Raw genomic sequence first — 27,455 nt, 5'->3', positions numbered from 1 at the left:
AATTGGAATTCTAGGCTCCAACATAGGATTCTGAACTACATAATCTTGAATGTTTTGTACCCTTGCAGCGAATTGATCTACACAAGAGGACAAACCTTGAATGTCCATATCCACACCTAAGTTCTGAACCACCCAGAGTTTAAGGGGAAAAGAAAGGCAAAACACACTGCAGAAAAAAAAAAAAATGGTCTCAGAACTTCTCTTTTCCCTCTATTGAGATGCATTAACACTTTGTGGGCCAGCTGTACTGTTATGGACCTGGTGGTTAGATGCACCAGGAATGACCTGATAGTTAAACACGGAATCAGGACGAGCTCTGGGGAAGTGGGAACTCTGCTGACCGCAAACCCTACTCCTATCAACACAACTAGAAACAGCCGTGGAGCGTGCCTGACTCTGCCTAGGCGCCTCTTCACAGCCTAAGAGCTAACTACCCCTAAAGAAAGGAAACAAAGCCTTACTTGCCTCAGAGAAATTTCCCCAAAGGTAAAAGCAGCCCCCCCACAAGTATTGACTGTGAGATAAGAGGAAATCACAAACACAGGATGAAATAGGTTTTAGCAAAGAGAGGCCAGTCTAACTAAACAGATTGAGGATAGAAAAGGGATCTTTGCGGTCAACACAAAAAGCTACAAAAAACCACGCAGAGTGTGCAAAAAATACCCCCGCACCGACTCACGATGCGGTGGTGCCACTCTGCACCCCCAGAGCTTCCAGCTAGCCAGGTAGTTTCATGATAGCAAGCTGGACTAGAACTTAGCAAGAAAAAACCATATGTAACAAATGAACAAGCAGGAACTTAGCTTGTGCTGGAGTAGACAGGTCCTCAGAAAGATCCAGGAGAGATCTGAACCAGTACTAGAACATTGACAGCTGGCATGGAGTAACGATCTGAGTGGAGTTAAATAGAGAATCAGCCTAGCCCCAAACGAGGGCAGCTGGAGAAGGAATCTCAGAACCAGCAGCTCCACTCACAGCCACCAGAGGGAGTCCACGGACAGAACTCACCGAAGTACCATTCATGACCACAGGAGGGAGTTTGAGAACGGAATTCACAACAGGTGTGTACACTTCTGCCCATTCAAAGGGTTGATCCTAGGAAGGGAGAAGCCACATGTTATGTGAGGGAGTTGGGAGAGTGACGTCGAAGGGAGAGGATCGAGGATGACGTCCTGGAGCACATGGATGGATGGCCTATGGAGATTGGTTGCTGGCTGCGTCGAACACATGTGCTACTGTTGAGGGATTTGTCGACTGGATTTCAGGAACTTTCTTAAAGGGAACCTGTCACCCCCAGAATCGACGGTGAGCTAAGCCCACCGGCATCAGGGGCTTATCTACAGCATTCTGGAATCCTGTAGATAAGCCCCCAATGTAACCTAAAAGATGAGAAAAAGAGGTTATATTATTCTCACATGGGCGGGCTGTCCGATCCGATGGGCGTCACGGTCCGGTCCGGGGCCTCCCATCTTCATAGGATGACGTCCTCTTCTGTTCTTCACACTGCGGCGCAGGCGTACTTTGTCTGCCCTGTTAAGGGCAGAGCAAAGTACTGCAGTGTGCAGGCACAGGGAAAGGTCAGAGAGGCCCGGCGCCTGCGCACTGCAGTACATTGCTCTGCCCTCAACAGGGCAGACAAAGTACGCCTGCGCCAGAGCCGCAGCACGAAGACCAGAAGAGGACATCATCTGACGAAGATAGGAGGGACCGGACCGTGACACCCATCCGACCGGACCGGGACCGCCCCTCGGTGAGTATAATATAACCTCTTTTTCTCTTAGGATACATCGGGGGCTTATCTACAGCATTCCAGAATGCTGTAGATAAGCCCCTGATGCTGGTGGGCTTACCTCACCCTCGATTTTGGGGGTGACAGGTTCCCTTTAATAGGAACTGTTGCTGCTGGATACATGGGCTTTTGTTATATTACCTATCATTTGGAGGAGTGTGGACTGTGACTACAGACTATACTGGCGGGAAATACGAAATCTGTGGGCCAACCAAAAGTTGGGAGATAGTGAGTATCCCCAGGCACGGGGGCAGTGGGACTCCTGGCCCTGGGGCGGGGATCTTGTGGACTGGGGACATTGTATTTTGGCTATATACCTGGAGTTAGTGTAAAACCATGGACGTAAGGAATAAAAAATAGTTAACCTGCCTAGGTGATTATTGCAACCCACAACTTCAGATCTACACAGGGAGCAAACAAAATGCACAATGTGTTGAACCTATAGCAATAGTTAAATATTAATTTTAATGTTAAAAATCTTTAGCTGTTTGATTCATATTTAATATTTTAAAGGGAACCTGTTACCTGGGAAAAATGCTATTAACCAGCAGATTTGGGCTTAATCTGCAGGATGATAACATTCTAAACCTGTTCAGCCCCAGTGTATAGACCCCTGCTGCTGGGAAGAAATTAAACTGGAACGCTGCTGGGAGGAATAAAGTTAATTTGCTCACCACAGCGTGGGTCTAAGTGCTGGCACCGGACAGGTTCACAACAGTCATAACCTAAAGATTAACCCCTTATCACCAGGTTAATAGTATTTTTTTTTTCATGTGACAGATTACCTTTTAATGACGATTATTACAATTTTGGAGCTCATATGGCCATGATCTCTAATAGTATTAAGATTTATACTTTGGTGTAGGCTTGCCAAGAGTAAGCATAATAATTTTGCACAAAACGATTCCATACTTTTCAGTTTAATTCACCATTTGAAGTATGGCAAATGCTAACTTGAAGGTGTGTTCCCTAAAATAGATAGTGGATAACTTGCTGATCGATGGGAGTAGTGATGAGCGAGTATACTCGTGCTCGGGTGATCTCCGAGTATTTCTGACTGCTCGGAGATTTAGCTTTCTCCTTCACCTCATTGGGGGACACAGGACCATGGGTGTTATGCTGCTGCCACTAGGAGAACACTAAGCAAATACACAAAAAAGTTAACTCCTCCGCAGTATACACCCTCCACTGGCTCTCTCGTGAACCAGTTTCTTGCTTAGTGTCTCTGGGGGCACTAGGGTCTGATTTCAGACCCCAACTTTCTTATTTTATTTTTTACTATTTTATTTTTTTTGCCATATTTTTCCACGGATTGGATGGGCGACAGGGCCTTTCAAGGTCCCGATCTCCCAAAATCATCAACAGGCGTGAACGCAGAGTGTCGTCTCCCGTACCCCCTCCTACAACGTCAGCCTGGGCTCTCATCGGTGCGATGGATTTCTTTAATGGGTCTGCTCTCCCTTCACCAACAACGGATGGGAACATGAGGTGTCGCCCTCACGTACCCCCTTCCGGAGCCGGGACTTCAGCCGGCCTGCCCCCCAATGAGGTGAAGGAGAAGCTCCCTCATGGCTTGTGTGTGGCCCCAATGCACCACCACTGAAAGAAAGGGATTGGTGTGAGAAATCCAGAAATGGTGCCCTCTCCACCTCCCTATCAAAGGGATGGTGGATTGAGGATGGACGGCGCGATTGATATTCGCCGTCTGTGGCTCAGCGCTCCTGCCTCGGATCGCAGTGAGTACATCCAGTCAACGGGAGGGAGGACTCCTTACCTCCCTCCCCGGGGTCCTGAGTTTATGCCTGGGCCTCCCGGGGGGGGGGGGGGGTTCGGCACCTGGCCCATAGGCTGCACTGCGGCCCTTTACTACTGCCACGGCCGTTATCTTCCCCCCCGTCTGTCTGCGTGTGTGCCTGCTGCGCGATCCTCTCAGACAGCGGCAGCTGCAGCGTTTTTGCTGCCGCGGCCGTTACCACCGACTGCGATCGCCCTCTGCCGCGGACGTTACCGCCGGCCGCGGCCTCTAATTTAATCCCTGGCTTCTGGCCATGCTAGGCCCAACAACGCCCACGGTCCCGGCCGGCTCTGCCCCCCCTTTCCATGCGCTTCTAGCTGGGCCTGTAAAGAGTGGGCGGGGACTCGCTCTGCATCTTCCTGGTCTCTACGCCCACCATTTCTGGCTCTTCTCGTACCTCACGAGAAGCGCCAAATCTCCCATTGGACCTTGCTTCCTGGCGCTTCCTAGACAGGAAGCTTGTGGGGGACGCCATTACCGCTGCAGGATCCGCGCACAGGCACTTCTCTGGGGGCACGCAGGTCCTGGGTAAGATAGCCACACACACACACTGCTGCAGGTGCACGCTGCATGCCTGCAAGCTTTCATCAGCCTTTTGCAGTATGTCTCAATCAAAGGCTAATAAAAATTCGGATAAGACGCACACGGTGATCTATGCCTCATGCACCTCATGCAATGTTTCCCTACCGTGGAAACATCCTAAACCTCTTTGCACGGACCTTGAAGCTTCAGGCTCTCAGGAGACCCCCGCCATGGTTGAACACAGCAGTGCCAGCCTCCCTGAGTGGGCTTCCTCTTTGACACAGTCCATGCCTTCTCTCTATGGGCCTGGGCCGAGGCCATAGTGAAATCCAATAGAGACAATAGCTTGCCTTCCGAAGTGTCCAATCTTGCCTATCAGATTGCTCGAGCAGGAGATTATGTAGTTCATGCCTCCCTAGATGCAGCTAATTGCGCCGCACTTGTGGCCGCTAACACCGGGACCATCAGGAGAGCATTGTGGCTCCATGAATGGCGGGCAGACTCCGCTTTGAAAAAAATCCTTGACTTCCCTGCCATACCAGCAGGGGCGCCTGTTCAGAGATAATCTGATCGAGTTTATCTCAGACGCTAGCGACGGAAAAAGCAAGCTCTTCCCTCAGTGTGGGCCCGTTCGTCCCTTTCCAAACCAATCCCAGGTTCGCTTCCGACCCTTTCGCAGTACCACAGGCTGGTCTTCCTCAGCCGCCCCAGCTAGCTCGTCTCGCCCCCCACGCAGAGGCAGGGGGTCGCAACCTTCCTTCAGACCTAATTCCTGGATAAACAGATCTCCCCGATCCAGGCCTAAAAGTGCCCCTTCCGGAAAATTCTCTTCTCAATGGCTTCTGGCCGTGTCCGGTGGACACAGGAAGAGTAGGCGGCCGTCTACTTTTGTTTCGCCAAGTATGGTTATCGGTCGTTCACGACCAGTGGGTCAGAGATTTCGTGTCTTCCGGATACAGGATCGACTTCATTTCCCCCCTCCGACCCGTTTCTTCCAGTCTCGTCTTCCAAAGTCCAAGGCGCATGCAATCCCCTTTTACCAGGCCTTACAAGCCCTCTGCAACAGCGCAGTCATCGTTCCGGTTCCTTCCACAGAACGGTTCAAGGGCTTCTACTCGAACCTGTTCGTGGTCCCCAAGAAGGACGGAACCATGCTTCCCATTTTGGACCTGAAGTTGTTGAACAGATTCCTCTCAGTGCGCCATTTCAGGATGGAATCCCTACGCTCTGTCGTCGCTTCTTTGGAAAAAGGGGAATACCCGACATCAATCGACATCAAAGACGCATATCTTCACATTCCAATCTTCGAAAGTCAAAGATTTCTGCACTTTGTGGTCGGAGACGATCATTTTCAATTCACTACTCTGCCCTTCAGGCTCACCACCGCCCCCAGGGTATTCACAAAAGTCATGGCAGCCGTCATGTCTATTCTACACTCCTGGGGCGTGGTGATTCTTCCATATCTGGACGATCTTCTCGTCAAAGATCCGTCTTTTCGGGCTTGCGAAGAGAGCGTCACTGTTACCATCAACACTCTGTCTCGTCTAGTTTGCTAGTGAACTTGGAGAAATCGTCTCCAGTTCCATCCCAGCGAGTCCCCTTTTTGGGGATGATCTTGGACACTTCCCTAGGGTTGGTAATTCTCCCTCTGGAAAAGATTTCCTCTCTAATCCGGGGAGCCTAATTGCTATCTCTGGGCCGCTCTCACTCCTTGCGGTTCGCCATGCAGGTTCTCGGGAAAATGGTGGCATCTATCGAGGCAGTGCTGTTTGCCCAATTTCACTTCCGTCCCCTGCAGCAGGCTTTGATCTCAGCATGGGACAAGAATCCAGCCTCCATGGGTTGCCGCTTTTGCCTGGCACCCAGAAACAGGCGGTCTCTCAGTTGGTGGACTGCAACGTTGTCCTTGGATCAGGGAAGGTCCTTCCTCCCGGTTCACTGGCTGGTAGAGACCACCGACGCCAGTCTCCTTGGATGGGGCGCGATTTTTTGTCACCACACGGCTCAGGGATGTTGGTCTGCTCAGGAAGCCAACTTTCTGATCAACATCCTCAAGATCCGAGCGGTATCGCTGGCTCTTCATCGTTTCCATCACCTCTTGGCGGGACGTCCCGTCCGGATCCCATCAGACAACGCCACGGCCTTGGCGTACATCAATCACCAGGGAGGCACGCACAGCAGATGAGCGATGACTGAAGTTTTGCACATTCTTCAATGGGCCGAGGCACATCAATCGCTCATTTCCGCAGTTCATATTCTGGGAGTAGAGAATTGGGCGGCGGACTTACTCAGCGGCCAGGGCATAGCCTCAGGAGAGTGGTCTCTTCACCCAGAAGTCTTTCACGGAAATTGCCAGCGTTTCGGCGCTCCAGATGTGGACCTCATTGCCTCCAGGCTGAATGCCAAGGTCCTGGCATTTGTAGCCCGATCCCGCGATCCGTTAGCCATCTGCTCGGATGCCCTAGTACTTCCATGGAGCCAATTTCGTCTCCTTAACATCTTTCCACCTCTTCCGCTGATCCCAAGGGTCATCCGAAAAATCAAAGCGGAAGGCGTGCCAGTGGTCCTGGTCGCTCCGGACTGGCCACGCCGAGCTTGGTACTCAGAGCTAATGCATCTCGTCGCCGACATTCCCTGGAGGTTACCGGATCTTTCGGACCTTCTCACCCAGGGATCCATTTGCCACCAGAACTCGAGAGTTCTGAGTTTAACGTCCTGGCCATTGAATCCTGGATCCTAGCCCAGGCCGGGTTCTCCCATCAAGTGGCATCTACCATGATCAACGCTAGAAAGCCTGTTTCCATGCGTATTTACCATCGCGTTTAGAAAACTTTTTTCTCGTGTAAAGATAAGGGTTTTTCCCCGTTGGTGTTTTCCATCCCCTCCATTCTGGAGTTTCTTCAGGTGGGTCTGGATTCAGGCCTAGTGCTGGCCTCTCTCAAGGGCCAGGTCTTAGTCCTCTCTGTCCTTTTCCAGCGTCGGATAGCTTCCAAGCTTCAGGTTAAGACCTTCATGCCGGGAGTTATGCATCTTGTCCCTTCGTACAAGATGCCTTTAGAACCTTGGGACCTTAACTTGGTCCTCAGTGCTTTACAAGAGACTCCCTTCAAGCCATTGCAGGATGTTTCTCTCTCCCTCCTTTCATGGAAAGTTGCCTTTGTGGTGGCAATAACATCCATCAGATGGGTCTCGGAATTGGCAGCTTTGTCGTTCAAACCTCCATTTTTGATTTTCCACCAGGACAAGGTGGTGCTCAGGAAGTCCCCTTCCTTCTTGCCTAAAGTCGTCTCGGCTTTTCATCTGAATGAAGACCTTGTTCTGTCCGGCTCCAGTCCATCTACTGAGAAAGCCCTTCACACTCTGGACTTGGTGAGGGCTACATTTCCAGGAAGGCATCTTTTCGCAAGGCTGAAGCCCTTTTTGTGCTTCCGGATGGTCACAGAAAGGGTTGGCCTGCCTTGAAGGCCACGATAGCCAGATGGCTTCGTTCAGCGATCCAAGAAGCTTATTGTGTCAAAGGCCAGCCTATCCCTGCAGGGTTAAGGCACACTCCACTTGGTCAGTGGGGGCCTCCTGGGCCATTCGGCACCAGGCATCCGCACAGCAAGTGTGTAAGGCTGCGACTTGGTCCAGTATTTACACATTCGATAAACATTACAACATTCATGTTCAAGCCTCCTCAGATGCGGCCGTCAGCAGACAGAATCTGCAATCGGCAGTTTCGCATCTGTAGGCTTCATTTAATCACTTAATAATTTAAGTATTGGGTGCATGAGGTTTCACCTGTTGTGACGTTTTCCCAGCCAGGGACTGCTTTAGGACGTCCCGTGGTCCTGTGTCCCCCAATGAGGCGAAGGAGAAACAGGGATTTTTGTGTACTCACCGTAAAATCCTTTTCTTCGAGCCAATCATTGGGGGACACAGCACCCACCCTGTTAGCCCATAGGCTTGTAGTCTTTGTTGGTTTTGGCATATTGCAATTCTGTTTGTGAGCTCCTACTGCTTTGGTACCGAACTGGTTCACGAGAGAGCCAGCAGAGGGTGTATATTGTGGAGGAGGAGTTAACTTTTTTGTGTATTTGCTTAGTGTCCTCCTAGTGGCAGCAGCATAACACCCATGGTCCTGTGTCCCCCAATGATTGGCTCGGAGTAAAGGATTTTGCGGTGAGTACACAAAAATCCCTGTTTCATTGCTGCAGCCGTGTGATTTACGGCTGCTAGCCAGCTTGATTACATATGGGGATTCCCTAGCGATCGGGCAACCCTCACATGTACTCAGACTGGCTAGCAGCCGTAAATCATGCAGCTTAGTCAACAAAAACAAAATCTCCAAGCAGTCACAATTACTCGGAGACCACCCGAGCGTGCTCAGGTAAACCCAAGCAGCAAGTATATTCGCTTATCACTCTTATCACTTATCACTCAGTAGTCACACCTTCAACAAACTGCAGAGCCCCATTTGTGATGGAGCACACTTGGACATATATTCTTGTCTATGGGACTGCCATTGAAATCTGAATTACATGGGGCATAATGGATTAATTTCTATTCTGGAAATACCCCTTTAATAACTATTTTTTTTTTTTTTAAAACCTATATTGTGACACCACTATAGGTCATAGTAATATGTATATGAATCTAATAACTTTTTTTTTCTTGTGAGATTAATTTGCATGTTTGTAAAGCGTGTGTGTGAATAAGTATGTATGTGTGCAATCAAATTTTATATATATAATATATATAGTGGATTCATTTCTTTTTTTTTTTTTATTGTTTTCTTTCTCAGAATAGAACTACTACTGAAACAAAAGGACAGCAATCAGCAGAGAAGTACAATTTCACAATATTCAATATCTGTTTTATTTATATGTATAACATATTATTTGATTAGGTTGATAAACAGATTGCTTTTCTGTTCCATTTTTAGGAACAGACAGAATGTCAAAATGTTAGTTTGAGCATAGTCTTTATACCAATGTTTTCTATCTCTATCTTCAGAGTAATTGTCACTAGATGGCACAACACAAATGGCAAACATTGTTAAATAGATCTTAGACATGATGAAAGTGGCTGTATAATTATCACATTAATCCCATAAACTCGTGAGCTAATGCTACTTTCACACTAGCGTCGGGCCGAGGTCACCGACGCTAGCGTTGTCTCCGCCGCACAACGGGGGCAGCGGATGCATTTTTCCAGCGCATCCGCTGCCCCATTGTGAGGTGCGGGGAGATGGGGGCGGAGTTCCGGCCGCGCATGCGCGGTCGGAAAAAGCGGACCGTCGGGAGCAAAAACCGTGACATGTAACGTTTTTTGCTCCCGGCGGACCGCCACAACACGGCGCAACCGTCTCACGACGGTTGTGACGTGTGGCAATCCATCGCAATGCGTCGCTAATGTTAGTCAATGGAGAAAAAACGCATCCTGCAAGCACTTTTGCAGGATGCGTTTTTTCTGCAAAACGATGCATTGTGACGGATTGCAGTTAACGCTAGTGTGAAAGTAGTCAATCTCCCCCATCCAACCTAACTGACAGTTCTTCAGAGTCCCTCCACCCTGCATCTGGAAGCCTCTGTGAGTGGAGATTGCATTTTCTGCCTGCATACACTGAACTTAGGAGCTCTCACTCTCTAACTAGTAGCATGAAATCTTCTACCCTTGAAAAAAAAAAAACTCAGTGATTCTTACATGGATTTCCTTTAAAGGCTAAACATTTTTCTCCAAACAATGTCGTCAAAGAGCAATAATGTTTTCATGTTCTGTCAGGGCATGTTTTGATCCGTGCTTGTTTTTCAGTGCCACCTTTCCGTTTTTGGGTGTATAAAATATAGAAAACTATTAGATCTTTTGGGGAAATGGAGAAAAAAACCAAAAGCTTTTATATGGGTTTATATGTCATAAATAATCATTCCTTTTTATTTTTGTAACAACTGTAAACTTTAACCCCTTCCCGACATTTGACGTACTATCCCGTCGAGGTGGGGTGGGCCCGTATGACCGCCGACGGGATAGTACGTCATCATCGATCAGCGGCGCTCACGGGGGGAGCGCGGCCGATCGCGGCCGGGTGTCAGCTGCATATCGCAGCTGACATCCGGCACTATGTGCCAGGAGCGGTCACGGACCGCCCCCGGCACATTAACCCCCGGCACACCGCGATCAAACATGATCGCAGTGTACCGGCGGTATAGGGAAGCATCACGCAGGGAGGGGGCTCCCTGCGGGCTTCCCTGAGACCCCCGGAGCAACGCGATGTGATCGCGTTGCTCTGAGGGTCTCCTACCTCCCTCCTCGCCGCAGGTCCCGGATCCAATATGGCCGCGGCATCCGGGTCCTGCAGGGAGGGAGGTGGCTTACCGAGTGTCTGCTCAGAGCAGACACTTCGTAAGCCTGCAGCCCTGCACAGCAGATCGTCGATCTGGCAGAGTGCTGTGCACACTGCCAGATCAATGATCTGTGATGTCCCCCCCTGGGACAAAGTAAAAAAGTAAAAAAAAAAATTTTCCACATGTGTAAAAAAAAAAAAAAAAAATTCCTAAATAAATAATGATAAAAAAATATATATTATTCCCATAAATACATTTCTTTATCTAAATAAAAAAAACAAAACAATAAAAGTACACATATTTAGTATCGCCGCGTCCGTAACGACCCAACCTATAAAACTGCCACACTAGTTAACCCCTTCAGTAAACACCGTAAGAAAAAAAAAAAAAAAACGAGGCAAAAAACAACGCTTTATTACCATACCGCCGAACAAAAAGTGCAATAACACGCGATCAAAAAGACTGATATAAATAACCATGGCACCGCTGAAAACGTCATCTTGTCCCGCAAAAAACAAGCCGCCATACAGCATCATCAGCAAAAAAATAAAAAAGTTATAGTCCTGAGAATAAAGCGATACCAAAATAATTATTTTTTCTATATTTTAGTTTTTATCGTATAAAAGCGCCAAAACATAAAAAAATGATATAAATGAGATATCGCTGTAATCGTACTGACCCGACGAATAAAACTGCTTTATCAATTTTACCAAACGCGGAACGGTATAAACGCCTCTCCCAAAAGAAATTCATGAATAGCAGGTTTTTGGTCATTCTGCCTCACAAAAATCGGAATAAAAAGCGATCAAAAATGGTCACGTGTCCGAAAATGTTACCAATAAAAACGTCAACTCGTCCCGCAAAAAACAAGACCTCACATGACTCTGTGGAGCAAAATGTGGAAAAATTATAGGTCTCAAAATGTGGAGACGCAAAAACTTTTTTGCTATAAAAAGCGTCGCTGGTTTCACACTTGCGTTTTTGTCTGCAGCGTTTTTTGCACAAAAAAACGCATGCGTTTTTTCCCTATATTTAACATTGAAAACGCATGCGTTTTTTTTGTACGCGTTTGGTCGCGTTTTCAAACGCATGCGGTTTTTTTCTGCATGCGTTCATTTTCAGAAATACAACCTGCAGTATTTTCTTGCGTTTTTAAGCACATGCGTTTGTTTGCGTTAAAAACGCATGCATTTTTATCGAAAAAAAAACAGAAAACACACTGAAAAGCCACCCACCACCATCAAGGTGATAAAGGGATCCAAACCCTAACCCTAACTCTACCCCTAACCTCACCCCTAACCGTTTAATGAACATTTTCTGACAGTCATAGTGCCACGTATTTCAGTGCCACGTATTTCAGTGCCACGTATTTCAGTGCCACGTATTTCAGTGCCACGTATTTCAGTGCCACGTATTTCAGTGCCACGTATCACGTATTTCAGTGCCACGTGTTTCAGTGCCACGTATTTCAGTGCCACGTATCACGTATTTCAGTGCCACGTATTTCAGTGCCACGTATTTCAGTGCCACGTGTTTCAGTGCCACGTATTTAAGTGCCACGTATCACATATTTCAGTGCCACGTATTTAAGTGCCACATATTTCAGTGCCACGTATTTCAGTGCCACGTATTTCAGTGCCACGTATTTCAGTGCCACGTATTTCAGTGCCACGTATCACATATTTCAGTGCCACGTATTTCAGTGCCACGTATCACGTATTTCAGTGCCACGTGTTTCAGTGCCACGTATTTAAGTGCCACGTATCACGTATTTCAGTGCCACGTATTTCAGTGCCACGTATTTCAGTGCCACGTATTTCAGTGCCACGTATTTCAGTGCCACGTATTTCAGTCACGTTTAGGGTTAGGGTTAGGGGTAGGGTTAGGGTTAGGGTTAGGGTTGGAGGTAAAGTTAGGGTTAGGGTTTGGATTACATTTACGTTTGGATTAGGGTTGGGATTAGAATTATGGGTGTGTCAGGGCTAGGGGTGTGGTTAGGGTTACCGTTGGGATTAGGGTTAGGGGTGTGTTTGGGTTAGGGTTTCAGGTAGAATTGGGAAGTTTCCACTGTCCAGGCACATCAGGGGCTCTCCAAGCGCGACATGGCGTCCAATCTCAATTCCAGCCAATTCTGCGTTGAAAAAGTAAAACAGTGCTCCTTCCCTTCCGAGCTCTCCCGTGCGCCCAAAAAGGGGTTTACCCCAACATATGTGTTATCAGCGTACTCGGGACAAATTGAACAACAACTTCTGGGGTCCAAGTTCTCTTGTTATCCTTAGGAAAATAAAAATTTGGGGGGCTAAAAATCATTTTTGTGGGAAAAAAAAGATGTTTTATTTTCACGGCTCTGCGTTATAAACTGTAGTGAAACACTTGGGGGTTCAAAGTTCTCACAACACATCTAGATAAGTTCCTTTGGAGGTCTAGTTTCCAATATGGGGTCACTTGTGGGGGGTTTGTACTGTTTGGGTACATCAGGGGCTCTGCAAATGCAACGTGACGCCTGCAGACCAATCCATTTAAGTCTGCATTCCAAATGGCGCTCCTTCCCTTCCGAGCTCTGTCATGCGCCCAAACAGTGGTTCCCCCCCACATATGGGGTATCAGCGTACTCAGGACAAATTGGACAACAACTTTTGGGGTCTAATTTATCCTGTTACCCTTGTGAAAATACAAAACTGGGGGCTAAAAAATCATTTTTGTGAAAAAAAAAAAGAATTTTTATTTTCACGGCTTTGCGCTATAAACTTTAGTGAAACACTTGGGGGTTCAAAGTTCTCAAAACACATCTAGATAAGTTCCTTTGGAGGTCTAGTTTCCAATATGGGGTCACTTGTGGGGGGTTTGTACTGTTTGGGTACATCAGGGGCTCTGCAAATGCAACGTGACGGCTGCTGACCAATCCATTTAAGTCTGCATTCCAAATGGCGCTCCTTCCCTTCCGAGCTCTGTCATGCGCCCAAACAGTGGTTCCCCCCCACATATGGGGTATCAGCGTACTCAGGACAAATTGGAAAACAAATTTTGGGGTCCAATTTATTCTGTTACCCTTGTAAAAATACAAAGCTGGGTGCTAAAAAATCATTTTTGAGAAAAAAAATAAAAATTATTTTCACGGCTCTGCGTTATAATCTGTAGTGAAACACTTGGGGGTTCAAAGCTCTCAAAACACATCTAGATAAGTTCCTTAGGGGGTCTACTTTCCAAAATGGTGTCACTTTTAGGGAGTTTCAATGTTTAGGCACATCAGGGGCTCTCCAAACGCAACATGGCGTCCCATCTCAATTCCAGTCAATTTTGCATTGAAAAGTCAAATGGCGCTCCTTCCCTTCCAAGCTCTGCCATGCGCCCAAACAATGGTTTACACCCACATATGGGGTATCAGCGTACTCAGGACAAATTGGCCAACATTTTTTGGGGTCTAATTTCTTCTCTTACCCTTGGGAAAATAAAAAATTGGGGGCGAAAAGATCATTTTTGTGAAAAAATATGATTTTTTATTTTTACGGCTCTGCATTATAAACTTCTGTGAAGCACTTGGTGGGTCAAAGTGCTCACCACACATCTAGATAAGTTCCTTTGGGGGTCTACTTTCCAAAATGGTGTCACTTTTAGGGAGTTTCAATGTTTAGGCACATCAGGGGCTCTCCAAACGCAACATGGCGTCCCATCTCAATTCCAGTCAATTTTGCATTGAAAAGTCAAATGGCGCTCCTTCCCTTCCAAGCTCTGCCATGCGCCCAAACAATGGTTTACACCCACATATGGGGTATCAGCGTACTCAGGACAAATTGGCCAACATTTTTTGGGGTCCAATTTCTTCTCTTACCCTTGGGAAAATAAAAAATTGGGGGCGAAAAGATCATTTTTGTGAAAAAATATGATTTTTTATTTTTACGGCTCTGCATTATAAACTTCTGTGAAGCACTTGGTGGGTCAAAGTGCTCACCACACATCAAGATAAGTTCCTTAGGGGGTCTACTTTCCAAAATGGTGTCACTTGTAGGGGGTTTCAGTGTTTAGGCACATCAGGGGCTCTCCAAACGCAACATGGCGTCCCATCTCAATTCCAGTCAATTTTGCATTGAAAAGTCAAATGGCGCTCCTTTCCTTCCGAGCTCTGCCATACGCCCAAACAGTGGTTTACCCCCACATATGGGGTATCAGCGTACTCAGGACAAATTGTACAACAACTTTGGGGGTCCATTTTCTCCTGTTACCCTTGGTAAAATAAAACAAATTGGAGCTGAAATAAATTTTGTGTGAAAAAAAGTTAAATGTTCATTTTTATTTAAACATTCCAAAAATTCCTGTGAAACACCTGAAGGGTTAATAAACTTCTTGAATGTGGTTTTGAGCACCTTGAGGGGTGCAGTTTTTAGAATGGTGTCACACTTGAGTATTTTCTATCATATAGACCCCTCAAAATGACTTCAAATGAGATGTGGTCCCTAAAAAAAAATGGTGTTGTAAAAATGAGAAATTGCTGGTCAACTTTTAACCCTTATAACTCCGTCACAAAAAAAAATTTTGGTTCCAAAATTGTACTGATGTAAAGTAGACATGTGGGAAATGTTACTTATTAAGTATTTTGCGTGACATATGTCTGTGATTTAAGGGCATAAAAATTCAAAGTTGGAAAATTGCAAAATTTTCAAAATTTTCGCCAAATTTCCATTTTTTTCACAAATAAACGCAAGTTATATCGAATAAATTTTACCACTAACTTGAAGTACAATATGTCACGAGAAAACAATGTCAGAATCGCCAAGATCCGTCAAAGCGTTCCAGAGTTATAGCCTCATAAAGGGACAGTGGTCAGAATTGTAAAAATTGGCCCGGTCATTAACGTGCAAACCACCCTTGGGGGTGAAGGGGTTAAAGGAAATCTGTCACCCCAAAATTCTCCTATAAACTAAGGCCACCGGCATCAGGGCTTATCTACAGCATTGTGTAATGCTGTAACCAGAAAGATAAGAAAAATGAGTTAGATTATACTCACCCAGGGGTGGTCCCGATGCAGTCCGATCAGATGGGCGTCGTGGTCCGGGTCCAGCGTTTCCCATCTTCATACGATGACGTTCTCTTTGATTCATGCCACAGCTCCTGCGCAGCCATACTCTTATCTGCCCTGTTAAGGGCAGAGCAAAGTACTGCAGTGCGCAGGGGCTCATCTACAGCATTACAGAATGCTGTAGATAAGCCCCTGATGCCGGTGGCTTTAGCTTATAGGCAAATTTTGAGGTGACAGATTCCCTTTAACCTTCTGACCCTTATTTGTTCAAATATAAATACTGCAATGTTTGTCCCTTGGCTTTTGCAGCAGGAAGCTAGCCATCACTCACAGTTTGACATCTGTGATGACACGAGCACAGTACCTGTGCCCATGCAATCGTCATGACACCATAATGTTGATTTGCACTAATAGACTCTCTCTGTATGTACTAACATGTCATAGGTTGTAATTGGCGATGTGCGAGTATACTCGTTGCTCGGGTTTTCCCGAGCACGCTCGGATGACCACTGAGTATTTATGACTGCTTGGAGATTTAGTTTTCATCACGGCAGCTGAATGATTTACAGCTGCTAGCCAGGCTGAGTACATGTGGGGGTTGCCTGGTTGCTAGGGAATCCCCACATGTAATCAAGCAGGCTAGTAGCTGTAAGTCATTCAGCTGAGGGGATGAAAACTAAATCTCCGAGCAGTCATAAATACTCGGAGGTCACCCGAGCATGCTCTGGAAAACCCGAGCAAGGAGTGCACTCGCTCATCACTAGTTGTAATAAGTGTATATATGTAATACATATAAGTAAAATCCTACTATTTGGGACTGAAATAATGCTTTAGATTCTAGATAAATAATATATATTGTATATACTTTGTGTGTGTATACACTAGTCAACATTGAAATAGGAACACCAGGAAAGAAAAAGTAAGGGAATTATGGAAATGACTGGAACAACGGACATGTTAATTTTATACAATTGAAAAAATGACAACAAAAGTTTCAAATATATTCTATTTTATTCATTATCAAGTATAAGCGACACACACAGAAATACAGGAATTGGCTTGATTAACCCCTTCATGACATATGACTAACTTACGCCATATGCCAGTTATAGGGAGCTAGGTAAAGCTCATATTGTATACAGGTGGCTATGAGGGCTTATACGGTGTATACTGAGTATAGTGAGGTTTATACTGTATATAGTGAGCTCTGTAAGGGTTCATAATGTATATAGGAGACTGAGGGCTCATACTGTATGTAGAGAGCTATGTAGGGGTTCATACTTTATACAGGAAGCTATCTAGGGGCTCATGTTGTATATAGGGAGCTATGCAAAGGCTCAGACTATATATGAAGCTATGTGGTGGCTCACTATATAGAGGTTCATACTGTATATAGAGAGCTATGGAAGATCTCATACTGTATATAGGCAGCTGTGAGGGCTCATACTGTGTATATAGTGGGCTCATACTGTGTATATAGTGAGCTATGTAGGGGTTCATACTAGACACAGTTTATTCAGGAGCTCATACTGTATAGGAGCTATGTAGGGGCTCATACTGTATATAGAGAGCTATGTAGGGGCTCATACTGTATAGGAGGCTGGATGGGTTCATACTGTATATATTGAGCTATGTAGGGGTTCATACTGTCTACACAGCCATGTAGGGGCTCATACTGTATATAGGAGGCTGTGCTGGCTCATACTATATATAGTGAGCTATGTAGGGGCTCACTGTATATAGGGAGCTATGTAAAGGCTCAGACTGTATATAGGGAGCTATGGTGGCTCACTGTAGAGGTTCGTACTGTATACAGGGAGCTGTGTAAGATTTCATAATGTATATAGACAGCTGTGAGGGTTCATACTGTGTATGCGAATGCCATGTGGGGGTTCATCATGTATTTAGGGATGCTATGTGGAGGCTTATGCTATATATCGTAGGCCTGTGTATGAGGTGCTATGGGGGATGTCAGCAGCATACTTAATTCTGTATTAATTCTTAATACTTAATTCAGCATACTTAACTCACTGAGCAGAATTAATTTCAGCTTATTGGTTCACCCACCACAACAGTCATAGTCTCTCATGTGGCCCCCTGGGAAATTAATTGTCCACCCCTGCTCTATTGTGTATGTTGTATATAGCACTGCACATAAGACATCTCTCGTTATGTATCTACAGTTGTGTACATGTGCATTAATCACGTGACTTGTGAGATGATCTAGCAAAGGAGGTCATGTGACATTGGAGATGGGGGGGCATGCCTTTTAAATTGCCCAGGTCCCTAGCTACTCTTAATCCACCCCGGTGGCATTTAAGTTTATCACACACCAAGGCTATATGCACACGTTGCAGATTTGACTGTGGAATATTCTGTGCAGATTCTGCATTTCTTGGCAGAAAACGCAGGTCAGAATTTGCGCCTTTTTTTGGTATGTGCACACGTTGCAGATTTTTGTGCGGATTTTATCCTTTTTTTTACCCCTACAGATTTCTGTTACGGAATGGGTGCAGAAACGCAGCAAATCCGCAAAAAGAATTGACATGGTCCTTTTTTGAATCTGCTGCGTTTTCCGTGCAGATTTTTCCGCACCATTAGCACAGCATTTTTTTTGCCATTGATTTACATTGTACTGTAAATCACTTGCGGATCTGCAGCGTTTCTGCGCGGAAAAAAATGCTGCAGATCTGCAGAAAATCTGCAACGTGTGCACATACCCCAACAGGTGTGCGTATAGTTCATGCTCTCATCGGCACACCCGTGACATGATCACGAAGGGTCGATGCATTGTCATAAACAGCAAAGGGTTTGCGGAAACCGCCATGCCTGTCATTACGATCCTCCTGTCGACACTGGCCCATGGCCAACGTTCATGGGAGATTGTGATTTCTGCTATGCATCGCAGTACTGATGCACTGCAACACATAGCACAGAAGATCAGACGATCGCAGTTTCAAGTCTTCTAAGGGGACTATTAAATTCAGAAAAAGTTTTTAACAATATGAAAAAACTAAAGAAAGCAAAAGTTCAAATCACCTTCCCGTTTGCCCCATTTAAAAATCAATAAACATTTGGCATGGCTGTGTTCTAAAAAAAAATAAAATCTGAAATTCTGATCAAAATATAAAATAAATGAATCCGATCGGTATAAGGCATACTAAAAAATATCATAAAGCGAGAATTATGGAGTTTTATCTGCCGCAACATTGCTATAAGAGGCGGTCAAAATACGTACGCTACTTACCTGGTAGCAGTGTTTTTTCAGGAGCCATGAAAGCACAACGAGAGAGAGGGGATCCGCCCTTCAGGGACAGGAAACCTCAGACATAAAAGGGCGGCACCTCACTCCCCCGCCAGTTGGTTTACAGAGTACGAAAGGACCTTCTAGGTTAGTAGCACATAAACAATTTTAAAACATGGTACAATTCACCCAGTGAATAAACTTAGGAATTTACTAAAGGAAGTGTCGATCCCAATAAGCAAAGAGGGTAGGGAATATAAGGGTGCTGTCATGGCTCCTGAAAAAACACTGCTACCAGGTAAGTAGCATACGTATTTATTCAGTCGCCATGACAGCACAACGAGAGACTTTCAGAAAAGTGACTAGGGAGGGACCACTGCCTCCAGCACCCTTCTCCCAAACGTGAGGTCGAAGGAGCCACCTAGATCTAATCTATAGTGTCTAAGAAAGGTAGATGGAGAAGACCATGTGGCCGCCTTACAAATGTCTTTAATCGACACCTCTGCTCTCTCAGCCCAGGATGTGGCTACCGCACGAGTGGAGTGAGCCTTTATACCTTCTGGAATTTCCACGCCACCTGCAGTATAAGGGTACATTTCCACTGCCGAGAGACAAATCGGTCCATAATCTGGACCGAAAAAAGGGATGTAGCGTATGCGATTGTCATGCGAGTGTAATGCGAGTGCAATGCGATTTTTAATCGCACCATCCGTTTTACATCCGTATGACATCCGTATTACTGTCCGATTTGTACGCACCGGTGTCCTTTGAAAAGCCGGCAAATCAGTGCTGTGTACAGTAAAATCACACTGACAGGTTAGAATAGAGTAGATATATACACATAGAATAGGTATATATACATATATATATGTCAGTGAGACACCTATATATGTATATTTATATTTAATGCAGCGCAAGATAGCATTAAAGCCGCTAATTCAATTACCGGCTTTTTCTTTCTCCTTCCCATACCCGACAGGATATGAGACATGGTTTACATACAGTAAACCATCTCATATCCCCCTTTTTTTTGCATATTCCATACTACTAATTTTAGTAGTGTGTATGTGCAAAATTTCGGCGCTGTAGCTATTAAATTTAAGGGTTAAATCGCGGAAAAAATTGGCGTGGGCTCCCGCGCAATTTTCTCCGCCAGAGTAGTAAAGCCAGTGACTGAGGGCAGATATTAATAGCCTAGAGAGGGTCCATGGTTATTGGCCCCCCCCGTGGCTAAAAACATCTGCCCCCAGCCACCCCAGAAAAGGCACATCTGGAAGATGCGCCTATTCTGGCACTTGGCCACTCTCTTCCCACTCCCGTGTAGCGGTGGGATATGGGGTAATGAAGGGTTAATGCCACCTTGCTATTGTAAGGTGACATTAAGCCAGATTAATAATGGAGAGGCGTCAATTATGACACCTATCCATTATTAATCCAATAGTATGAAAGGGTTAAAAAACACACACACGATTAAAAAGTATTTTAATGAAATAAGCACACAGGTTGATTTAATATTTTATTGCTCTCTCAATCCATGTGATGACCCTCGCTCTGCAAAATAATAAACCAACAATATACATACCCTCTCTGATGAACTGTCACGTCCCACGATGTAAATCCATCTGAAGGGGTTAAAATATTTTACAAGCAGGAGCCCTGCTAATGCAGCTGTGCTCGTGCTTGTAAGCCCCGGGGAATGAAGGAAATGTAGGTCAATGACCTATAGTTACCTTCAGTCGCGGTGATGCGCCCCCTAGTGGATGTCCTCATATGACCTGGAGCGTGGGAAAAAGTTCCCAGGCTGCAGTTCATGAGAACATCCAGCAGGGGCGCATCACCGCGACTGAATGTAAGTATAGATCACTCAGCTTTCCTTTCAGCACCCGGGGATTACAGACACGAGCGAGTGCCTTAGCACAGCTCCTGCCTGTAATATTAGTTAACCCCTTCAGATGGATTACCTCGTGGGACGTGACAGTTTATCGGAGGGTATGTATATTGTGTGTTTATTATTTTGCCAAGCGAGGGTGTTGCTGATGGATTGAGAGAGCAATAATTTATTAAAACAACCTGTTTGTTTCTTTCATTAAAATACTTTTTAATCGTGTGTGTGTGTTTTTTAACCCTTTCATACAATTGGATTAATAATGGATAGGTGTCATAATTGACGCCTCTCCATTATTAACCTGGCTTAATGTCACCTTACAATAGCAAGGTGGCATTAACCCTTCATTACCCCATATCCCACAGCTACACGGGAGTGGGAAGAGAGTGGCCAAGTGCCAGAATTGGCACATCTTCCAGATGTGCCTTTTCTGGGGTGGCTGGGGGCAGATGTTTTTAGCCAGGGGGGGCCAATAACCATGGACCCTCTCCTGGCTATTAATATCTGCCCTCAGTCACTGGCTTTACTACTCTGGCGGAGAAAATTGCGCGGGAGCCCACGCCAATTTTTTCCGCGATTTAACCCTTAAATTTAATAGCTACAGCGCCGAAATTTTGCACATACACACTACTAACATTAGTAGTGTGGAATATGCAAAAAAAAGGGGGATATGAGATGGTTTACTGTATGTAAACCATGTCTCATATCCTGTCGGGTATGGGAAGGAGAAAGAAAAAGCCGGTAATTGAATTAGCGGCTTTAATGCTATCTTGCGCTGCATTAAATATAAATATACATATATAGGTGTCTCACTGACATATATATATGTATATATACCTATTCTATGTGTATATATCTACTCTATTCTAACCTGTCAGTGTGATTTTACTGTACACCGCGCTGAATTACTGGCTTTTCAAAGGACACCGGTGCGTAAAAATCGGACAGTACTCGCATGGTGCGAGTGCTGTGCGATTTTTTTGCTCGCACCCATTGACTTGCATTGGCGAGTCTCGTCCGAGAATCGCAGCAATACGCAGCTTGCTGCGATTTTTTTCTCAGTCCGATTTCGGCTGAGAAAAAAATCGCAAATGAAAAGACACCTATTGAATAACATTGGTCCGAGTGCAATCCGATTTTTTATCGGATTGCACTCGTCCGTTTTCCTCGCCAGTGGAAATGAGCCCTTAGGCCATGTGCACACGTTGCGGATTTCTTGCAGAAATTTCCTGAAGAAAACCGGAAATTTTCTGCAAGAAATCCGCATTTTTTTTTTTGCGTTTTTTTTCTGTTTTTTTCGCGGTTTTTTAGCATTCTGCAAGCGTAATTAGCTTGCAGAATGCTAAAGTTTTCCAAGCGATCTGTAGCATCGCTTGGAAAACTGACTGACAAGTTGGTCACACTTGTCAAACATACTGTTTGACAAGTGTGACCAACTTTTTACTATAGATGCAGCTTATGCCGCATCTATAGTAAAAGATAGAATGTTTAAAAATAATAAAAAAAATAAAAAAATGCTTATACTCACCCAGACATCTCATCAGCGGCGTCCGTTCGTCTTCCTATAGCTGGTCTGTGCGCACAGGGCCTTCCGTGACGTCACGGTCACGTGAGCGGTCACATGACCGCTCACGACCAATCACAGGACAGTGACGTCATCGGCAAGGTCCTTCGCCGCACATCAGCTACAGGAACCGAACGGCAGCGTGCAGCGGTGAGGCGGGAACACTGCGCGGGACATCGAGGGTGAGTATAGGACTATTTTTTATTTTATTTCTTATTTTTTGACCACTTATATGGTGCCCAGTGCGTGGAGGAGAGTCTCCTCTCCTCCACCCTGGGTACCAAACGCACATAATCTGCTTACTTCCCGCATCGTGGGCACAGCCCCGTGCGGGAAGTAAGCAGATCAATGGACTCCTAGGTGTGCGGAATCCCTGCAATTCCGCATTTTTAATGAACATGTTGCTTTTTTTTCCGCTATGCGATTTTTTCGCGGAAAAAATCGCAACATTTGCACAAAAAATGCGGAATACCTTGTAAATAATAGGAGGCATATGTTAGCGTTTTTTTCGCGTTTTTATCACGTTTTTATAGCGAAAAAACGCGAAAAAAACGCTAAAAATCCTGAACGTGTGCACATGGCCTTAGCGAGAGATATCGCCTCCCTGATCCATCTGGCTAGTGTATTTTTTGATACCCTAAGCCCTCTCCTAACTCCCTGGTAGGATATAAATAAGGAGTTATCTTTTTTCCAGGTGTCTGTAACTGAAATGTATTTGAGAAGACACCTACGTACATCCAAACAATGAAATCTATGTTCCTTATCATTAGAGGGATTAGAACAGAATGAAGGTAGGACCACCTCTTGTGATCTACGAAATTTTGAAGCAACTTTTGGAAGATAAAGGGGGTCAGGTTTCATAACAACTCTATCTTCCCTAAACTGCATATATGGAGGTTGCCTAGACAATGCTGCAGATCACTAACCCTTCTTGCGGACGTGAGGGCAACTAAGAGGGCCGTTTTGACCGACAGGATTTTGATTGGGACAGTATCAATAGGCTCGAACGGGGCTTGCGTTAGAGCTGAGAGCACAAGATTTAGGTCCCATGGAACTATTTTCTGTTAACCGGTCTGGATCTGGTAACCGCCTTGAAGAACCTAGATACCCAGTGATTACTGGCTAAGTTAGAATTATATAGCGCCCCCAGAGCTGATACCTGAACTCTGAGGGTGCTGGTGGCTAAGCCCATCTCTAGTCCCCTTTGTAAAAATTCTAAAATTTGAGTGATACAAGGTTTTTGATCAACCTGTGCCCCTGAACTCGATAGGAACTTTCTCCAAACCCTGACATAAATGTTTGTCGTTGAGGTCTTTCTACTCTTAAGAAGTGTATCTATAAGATTTTGAGAAAATCCTTTCCCCTTTAGTAGTGACCTCTCAAATTCCACGCTGTTAGGTGTAAGTTGGCTACTCGTGGATGCAGGATTGGGCCCTGGGAGAGGAGGTCTGGTATTTCTGGGAGAATCCATGGCTGGGAAATGGACATGTTTCTCCGCCATGGGAACCACGATCTTCTGGGCCAGAACGGGGCTATTAGTATCACTCGGGCCCTGTCTTCCCGTATTTTCCTCAGAACTATAGGAATTAGGTTTAGAGGGGGAAAGGCATAGGCGAGACTGAAGTTCCAGGAGATTAGGAGAGCGTCGACTGCATACGGGTTGTCCCTTGGATTTAGGGAACAGAATTGATGTCGTTTTCTGTTTCCTCGACTGGCAAAGAGATCTATTTCTGGACATCCCCATAAATGCACGATCTGATTGAAGACAGCCGGCTTTAGAGAGCAGTCCCCTTGTTTGAGTTCGTTGCGGCTTAAATAATCGGCCATGGTATTGAGCTTTCCCTTTATGTGAAGAGCCGTAAGGGAAAGTAGGTGATTCTCGGCCATCTGAAAAATACGATTCGCAACGTCCATTAACGACCTAGACCGCGTACCTCCTTGATGGTTAATATAGGCAACGGTCACCTGGTTGTCAGAGAATAGTCTGACATGTCTACCCTGCAGGGGTATAAGGAACCCATTTAATGCGCGTTCTACCGCCAACAATTCCTTTAGATTGGAGGATGTGTTTCGTTCAGACTGGGACCACAGACCCTGGATGCAATTATCCTCCCAGTGTGCCCCCCAACCAATGGGGCTAGCATCAGTTGTTATTACTCGCGTTATCCGATTTGTCCAGGGTACCCCTCTACGAAGATTCGGAATGTGCGTCCACCAAATTAGTGAATTAGTGGTCTCAACAGATAGTGAAAATTTGTTATCGAGATTAGCGCCCAGCCGACGAAAATTATGTAGAACATCCCACTGCAGAGACCTGGAGTGAAACTGTGCCCAGAGCACCGCCGGAAAACAAGAAGTAACGGAACCCAAAAGTGACATCGCTCCTCTTAAGGAGACTACGGGATTACTAATCGCTCTGGTGACCAGCCGATGAATACTGTCCACTTTTGAGTCCGGCAAGCGACATTCCTGCTGACCCGAATCTATAATAAGACCTAAAAACTCCTGTGATGTTAAGGAAGGCGCGACTTCTTGAGGTTAATAACCCATCCTAAGTTATGTAATGCTGCTATCACCTTTTCCAACTGGTCTTTACAGTGTGACTCTGAACGTCCCACAATCAATAAATCATCTAGGTAGGGAATTATTAGTATGTTTTGTTCGTGAAGGTGTGCCATAACCTCTACCATGATCTTAGTGAAAACCCGGGGTGCAACTGCAACACCAAAAGGGAGTGCCTGATACTGAAAGTGCTCTACTGTGCCGGCAAGAGAAAACCGCCACCCTGAGAAAACGCTGATGATATACATGTATTGGGACATGGTAATAGGCGTCTTTCAGATCTAAGACAACCATGAAGCAATTGTGAAAGAGAAGCTTTATTGCCGTTTTCACAGATTCCATTTTAAAGGATGGGATCAGCAAGAATTCATTCAGGCCTTTTAGATTGATGATGGTACGATATGACCCATCAGGTTTTTTGTATCAGGAATAAAGGGGAATAAAAACCCTTACCTCGCTCTTCCGTGGGTACTCTAATCAGAAACCTTTTTTGTTGGAGATCCTGGACTTCTGACTCCAGTGCCAATTGTTCTGCGGGAGAAGAACGGATGGGGGTTAATTTAAATTTGTCCTGAGGGATGTGATGGAACTGGAATTTTAAACCCTCTTTAACGATACTAAGAATCCACGGACTATTGGTGATCTTCAACCAGGCCGGGTAGAAGGCTAAAAGCCTACCGCCCACCTGGACCGCCAGTCATTGAGGTTTTTTAGAGTCCCGAGGAGAGTTAAACATATATCCTCTACCTCTTCTTCTGTTGGAGTTATATCTGGTCGATTCTCTATTTGAATCTCTGTCAGACCTTCGGCGATAAGACCATCCTCTGTTGTAATCCCGTCTATAAAAGGGTTTTCTCAAAAGAGGGAATCGCTTTTTACTGTCACCCGCCTTTTCTAGAAATTCATCTAGCACCGGTCCAAACAAATGAACCCCTTCACAGGGGATGCCACATAGCTTTGATCTGGCCTGTAAGTCTCCTGGCCAACATTTTATCCAAAGTGCTCTACGGGTTGCGTTCGATAAGGCTGAGGACCTTGCGGCCAGCCTAACAGAATCCGCTGACGCATCCGAAAGGGAGGCTGCTGCATCCTGAATAATGGACATAGAAGATAGGATCTCATTTCTAGGAACCTTATCCTTGAGTTGGTCTTCCAGGTGGCCCAGCCACACCATCAATGACCGGGCTGTGCAAGTGGCCGCAATTGCCGGCCTCAGGGATCCCGCTGACTTTTCCCAAGCTCCTTTGAGGAACACATCGGCTTTCCTATCAAGCGGGTCCTTTAGGTTACCTAAATCCTCAAATGGGAGAGAAGTCTTTTTGCACGCTTTGGCCACTGCTGAATCCAATTTCGGGACCTTGTCCCAAGAGGATGACGCCTCCTCCTCGAAAGGATACCTCCTTTTGAATGCTGGTGGAAGTGACCCCTTCCTTTCGGGTTTTTTCCATTCTTTTGTAATCAGCGACTTAATTTTATCTACCACCGGAAAAACCCTTCGGGATTTATGATCTATGCCTTTGAACATTATGTCCTAGATGGAACATTCCGACTGGGTCTCTTCAATCCCCATAGTGTTGTTGACGGCCTTGACTAGGTGATTAATCCTATCCAGTGACAGACAGGCTCGGCCAGATTCTATGTCCTCTGATGATGAAGATGACGGAAGAGAATCCGAGCTCACACCACCTGTCTCTGAATCCACATCTGAGGCTGGGGATGAAATTTCCTTCCTTTTTTTGGAAACTGACTTGTGAGACCTGGACCTCATGGAATCTCTGACCTCCTGCTTAACCATGTCCCTAAGAGTAGACGTAAGGTCAGGGGCCTCCTCAATTAAACGCTGTATGCAGGATCTGCACAACTTCTTTTTATGTCCATCTGGAAGTGGCTCCGTACACATGGCACACTCCCTATGCTTGGACTTGGAATCACATTTCCTCCCCTAATAAGGAGAGAGGGAATACAAGGAGGGACAGCAATCAAAAAGCGTACTTTCACGTAGCTCACTTACCCCTCCCTGCAGCGAATGGTACCGTGATTGGGGGGTCCTTCTTAGCCGGAGATTCCTTACGGCCTGAGGACTTGGTAGATTTCTGAGCCGCTTTAACTCCACCAGCGCGACTACTGCCACTAGAATGTCGCTGGGAGCTTCTCAGAGGCTTTTCTACCTGAGGCTGCTCAAGTGGTTGCCGCTGTTCACCGCACAGCTGCGGTGTTCCCTCCGGTGACTCCATACTGGAAAGACGGACAGGAACACGCTGAGGCCTCTGTGCACCACTTAAATCCATCCCCCTGGGTACCACCCCTGGATGGGGGTCAGCAGGGAAAACATTCCAGGTGTCGCTGATCGGTATTGCACCGATAGGGTCCGGTCCACCGCGAGTCAAGCCCCCATGATGACCCGTGTAAGCGTCGGACACCCTGAGGCCAAAAACCCACCCCAGACGCTGGGCGCCGCCATTAGCCGGAAACAAGTGCTACCGCGCATGCGCGGCCGCGTCATCACCCCGCGCTGCTCGCCGCTTCACCCGGACACGCCCCTTCCGGTCGCGGCTGCGGCGCTGAGAGCAGACGCGCCGAACAAGGACGACAGCACTCCCCAGCCAACGCAGACACCAGCGCCAGCGGTGGACAGACCCCAGAGACTCCAGGAGACGCGGCACCATGGGGACCCTACTTACCAGGTATAAAGCGGGCACCTTAGAAGCCAACCCATTTACCTAGGGCTGCTTCCTCCTGCTGCCACCTACACAG

The 27,455-nt window shown here is 46.1% G+C and overlaps 1 protein-coding gene across 9 annotated transcripts in view; it reads left to right on the top strand.

Moving 5' to 3' along the window:
* The window catches only part of LOC143782273 (synaptonemal complex protein 2-like), a 286,543-nt gene that overhangs the window by 21,798 nt on the left and 237,290 nt on the right, over positions 1 to 27,455 (top strand). For 8 of the 9 annotated variants that reach the window (XM_077269573.1, XM_077269571.1, XM_077269567.1 and 5 more), the window contains exon 4: positions 8,893 to 8,936. In XM_077269573.1, coding sequence (XP_077125688.1) covers positions 8,893 to 8,936 — 44 coding nt within the window. The remainder of the gene's footprint in view (positions 1 to 8,892; positions 8,937 to 27,455) is intronic. The other variant, XM_077269574.1, reaches the window with a different exon arrangement.

Source organism: Ranitomeya variabilis, chromosome 6, assembly GCF_051348905.1.
Source record: "Ranitomeya variabilis isolate aRanVar5 chromosome 6, aRanVar5.hap1, whole genome shotgun sequence".
NCBI lineage: Eukaryota > Metazoa > Chordata > Amphibia > Anura > Dendrobatidae > Ranitomeya > Ranitomeya variabilis.
The sequence above is the reverse complement of the archived record's forward strand: the minus strand, read 5'-3'. Positions and strand labels throughout refer to the sequence as shown.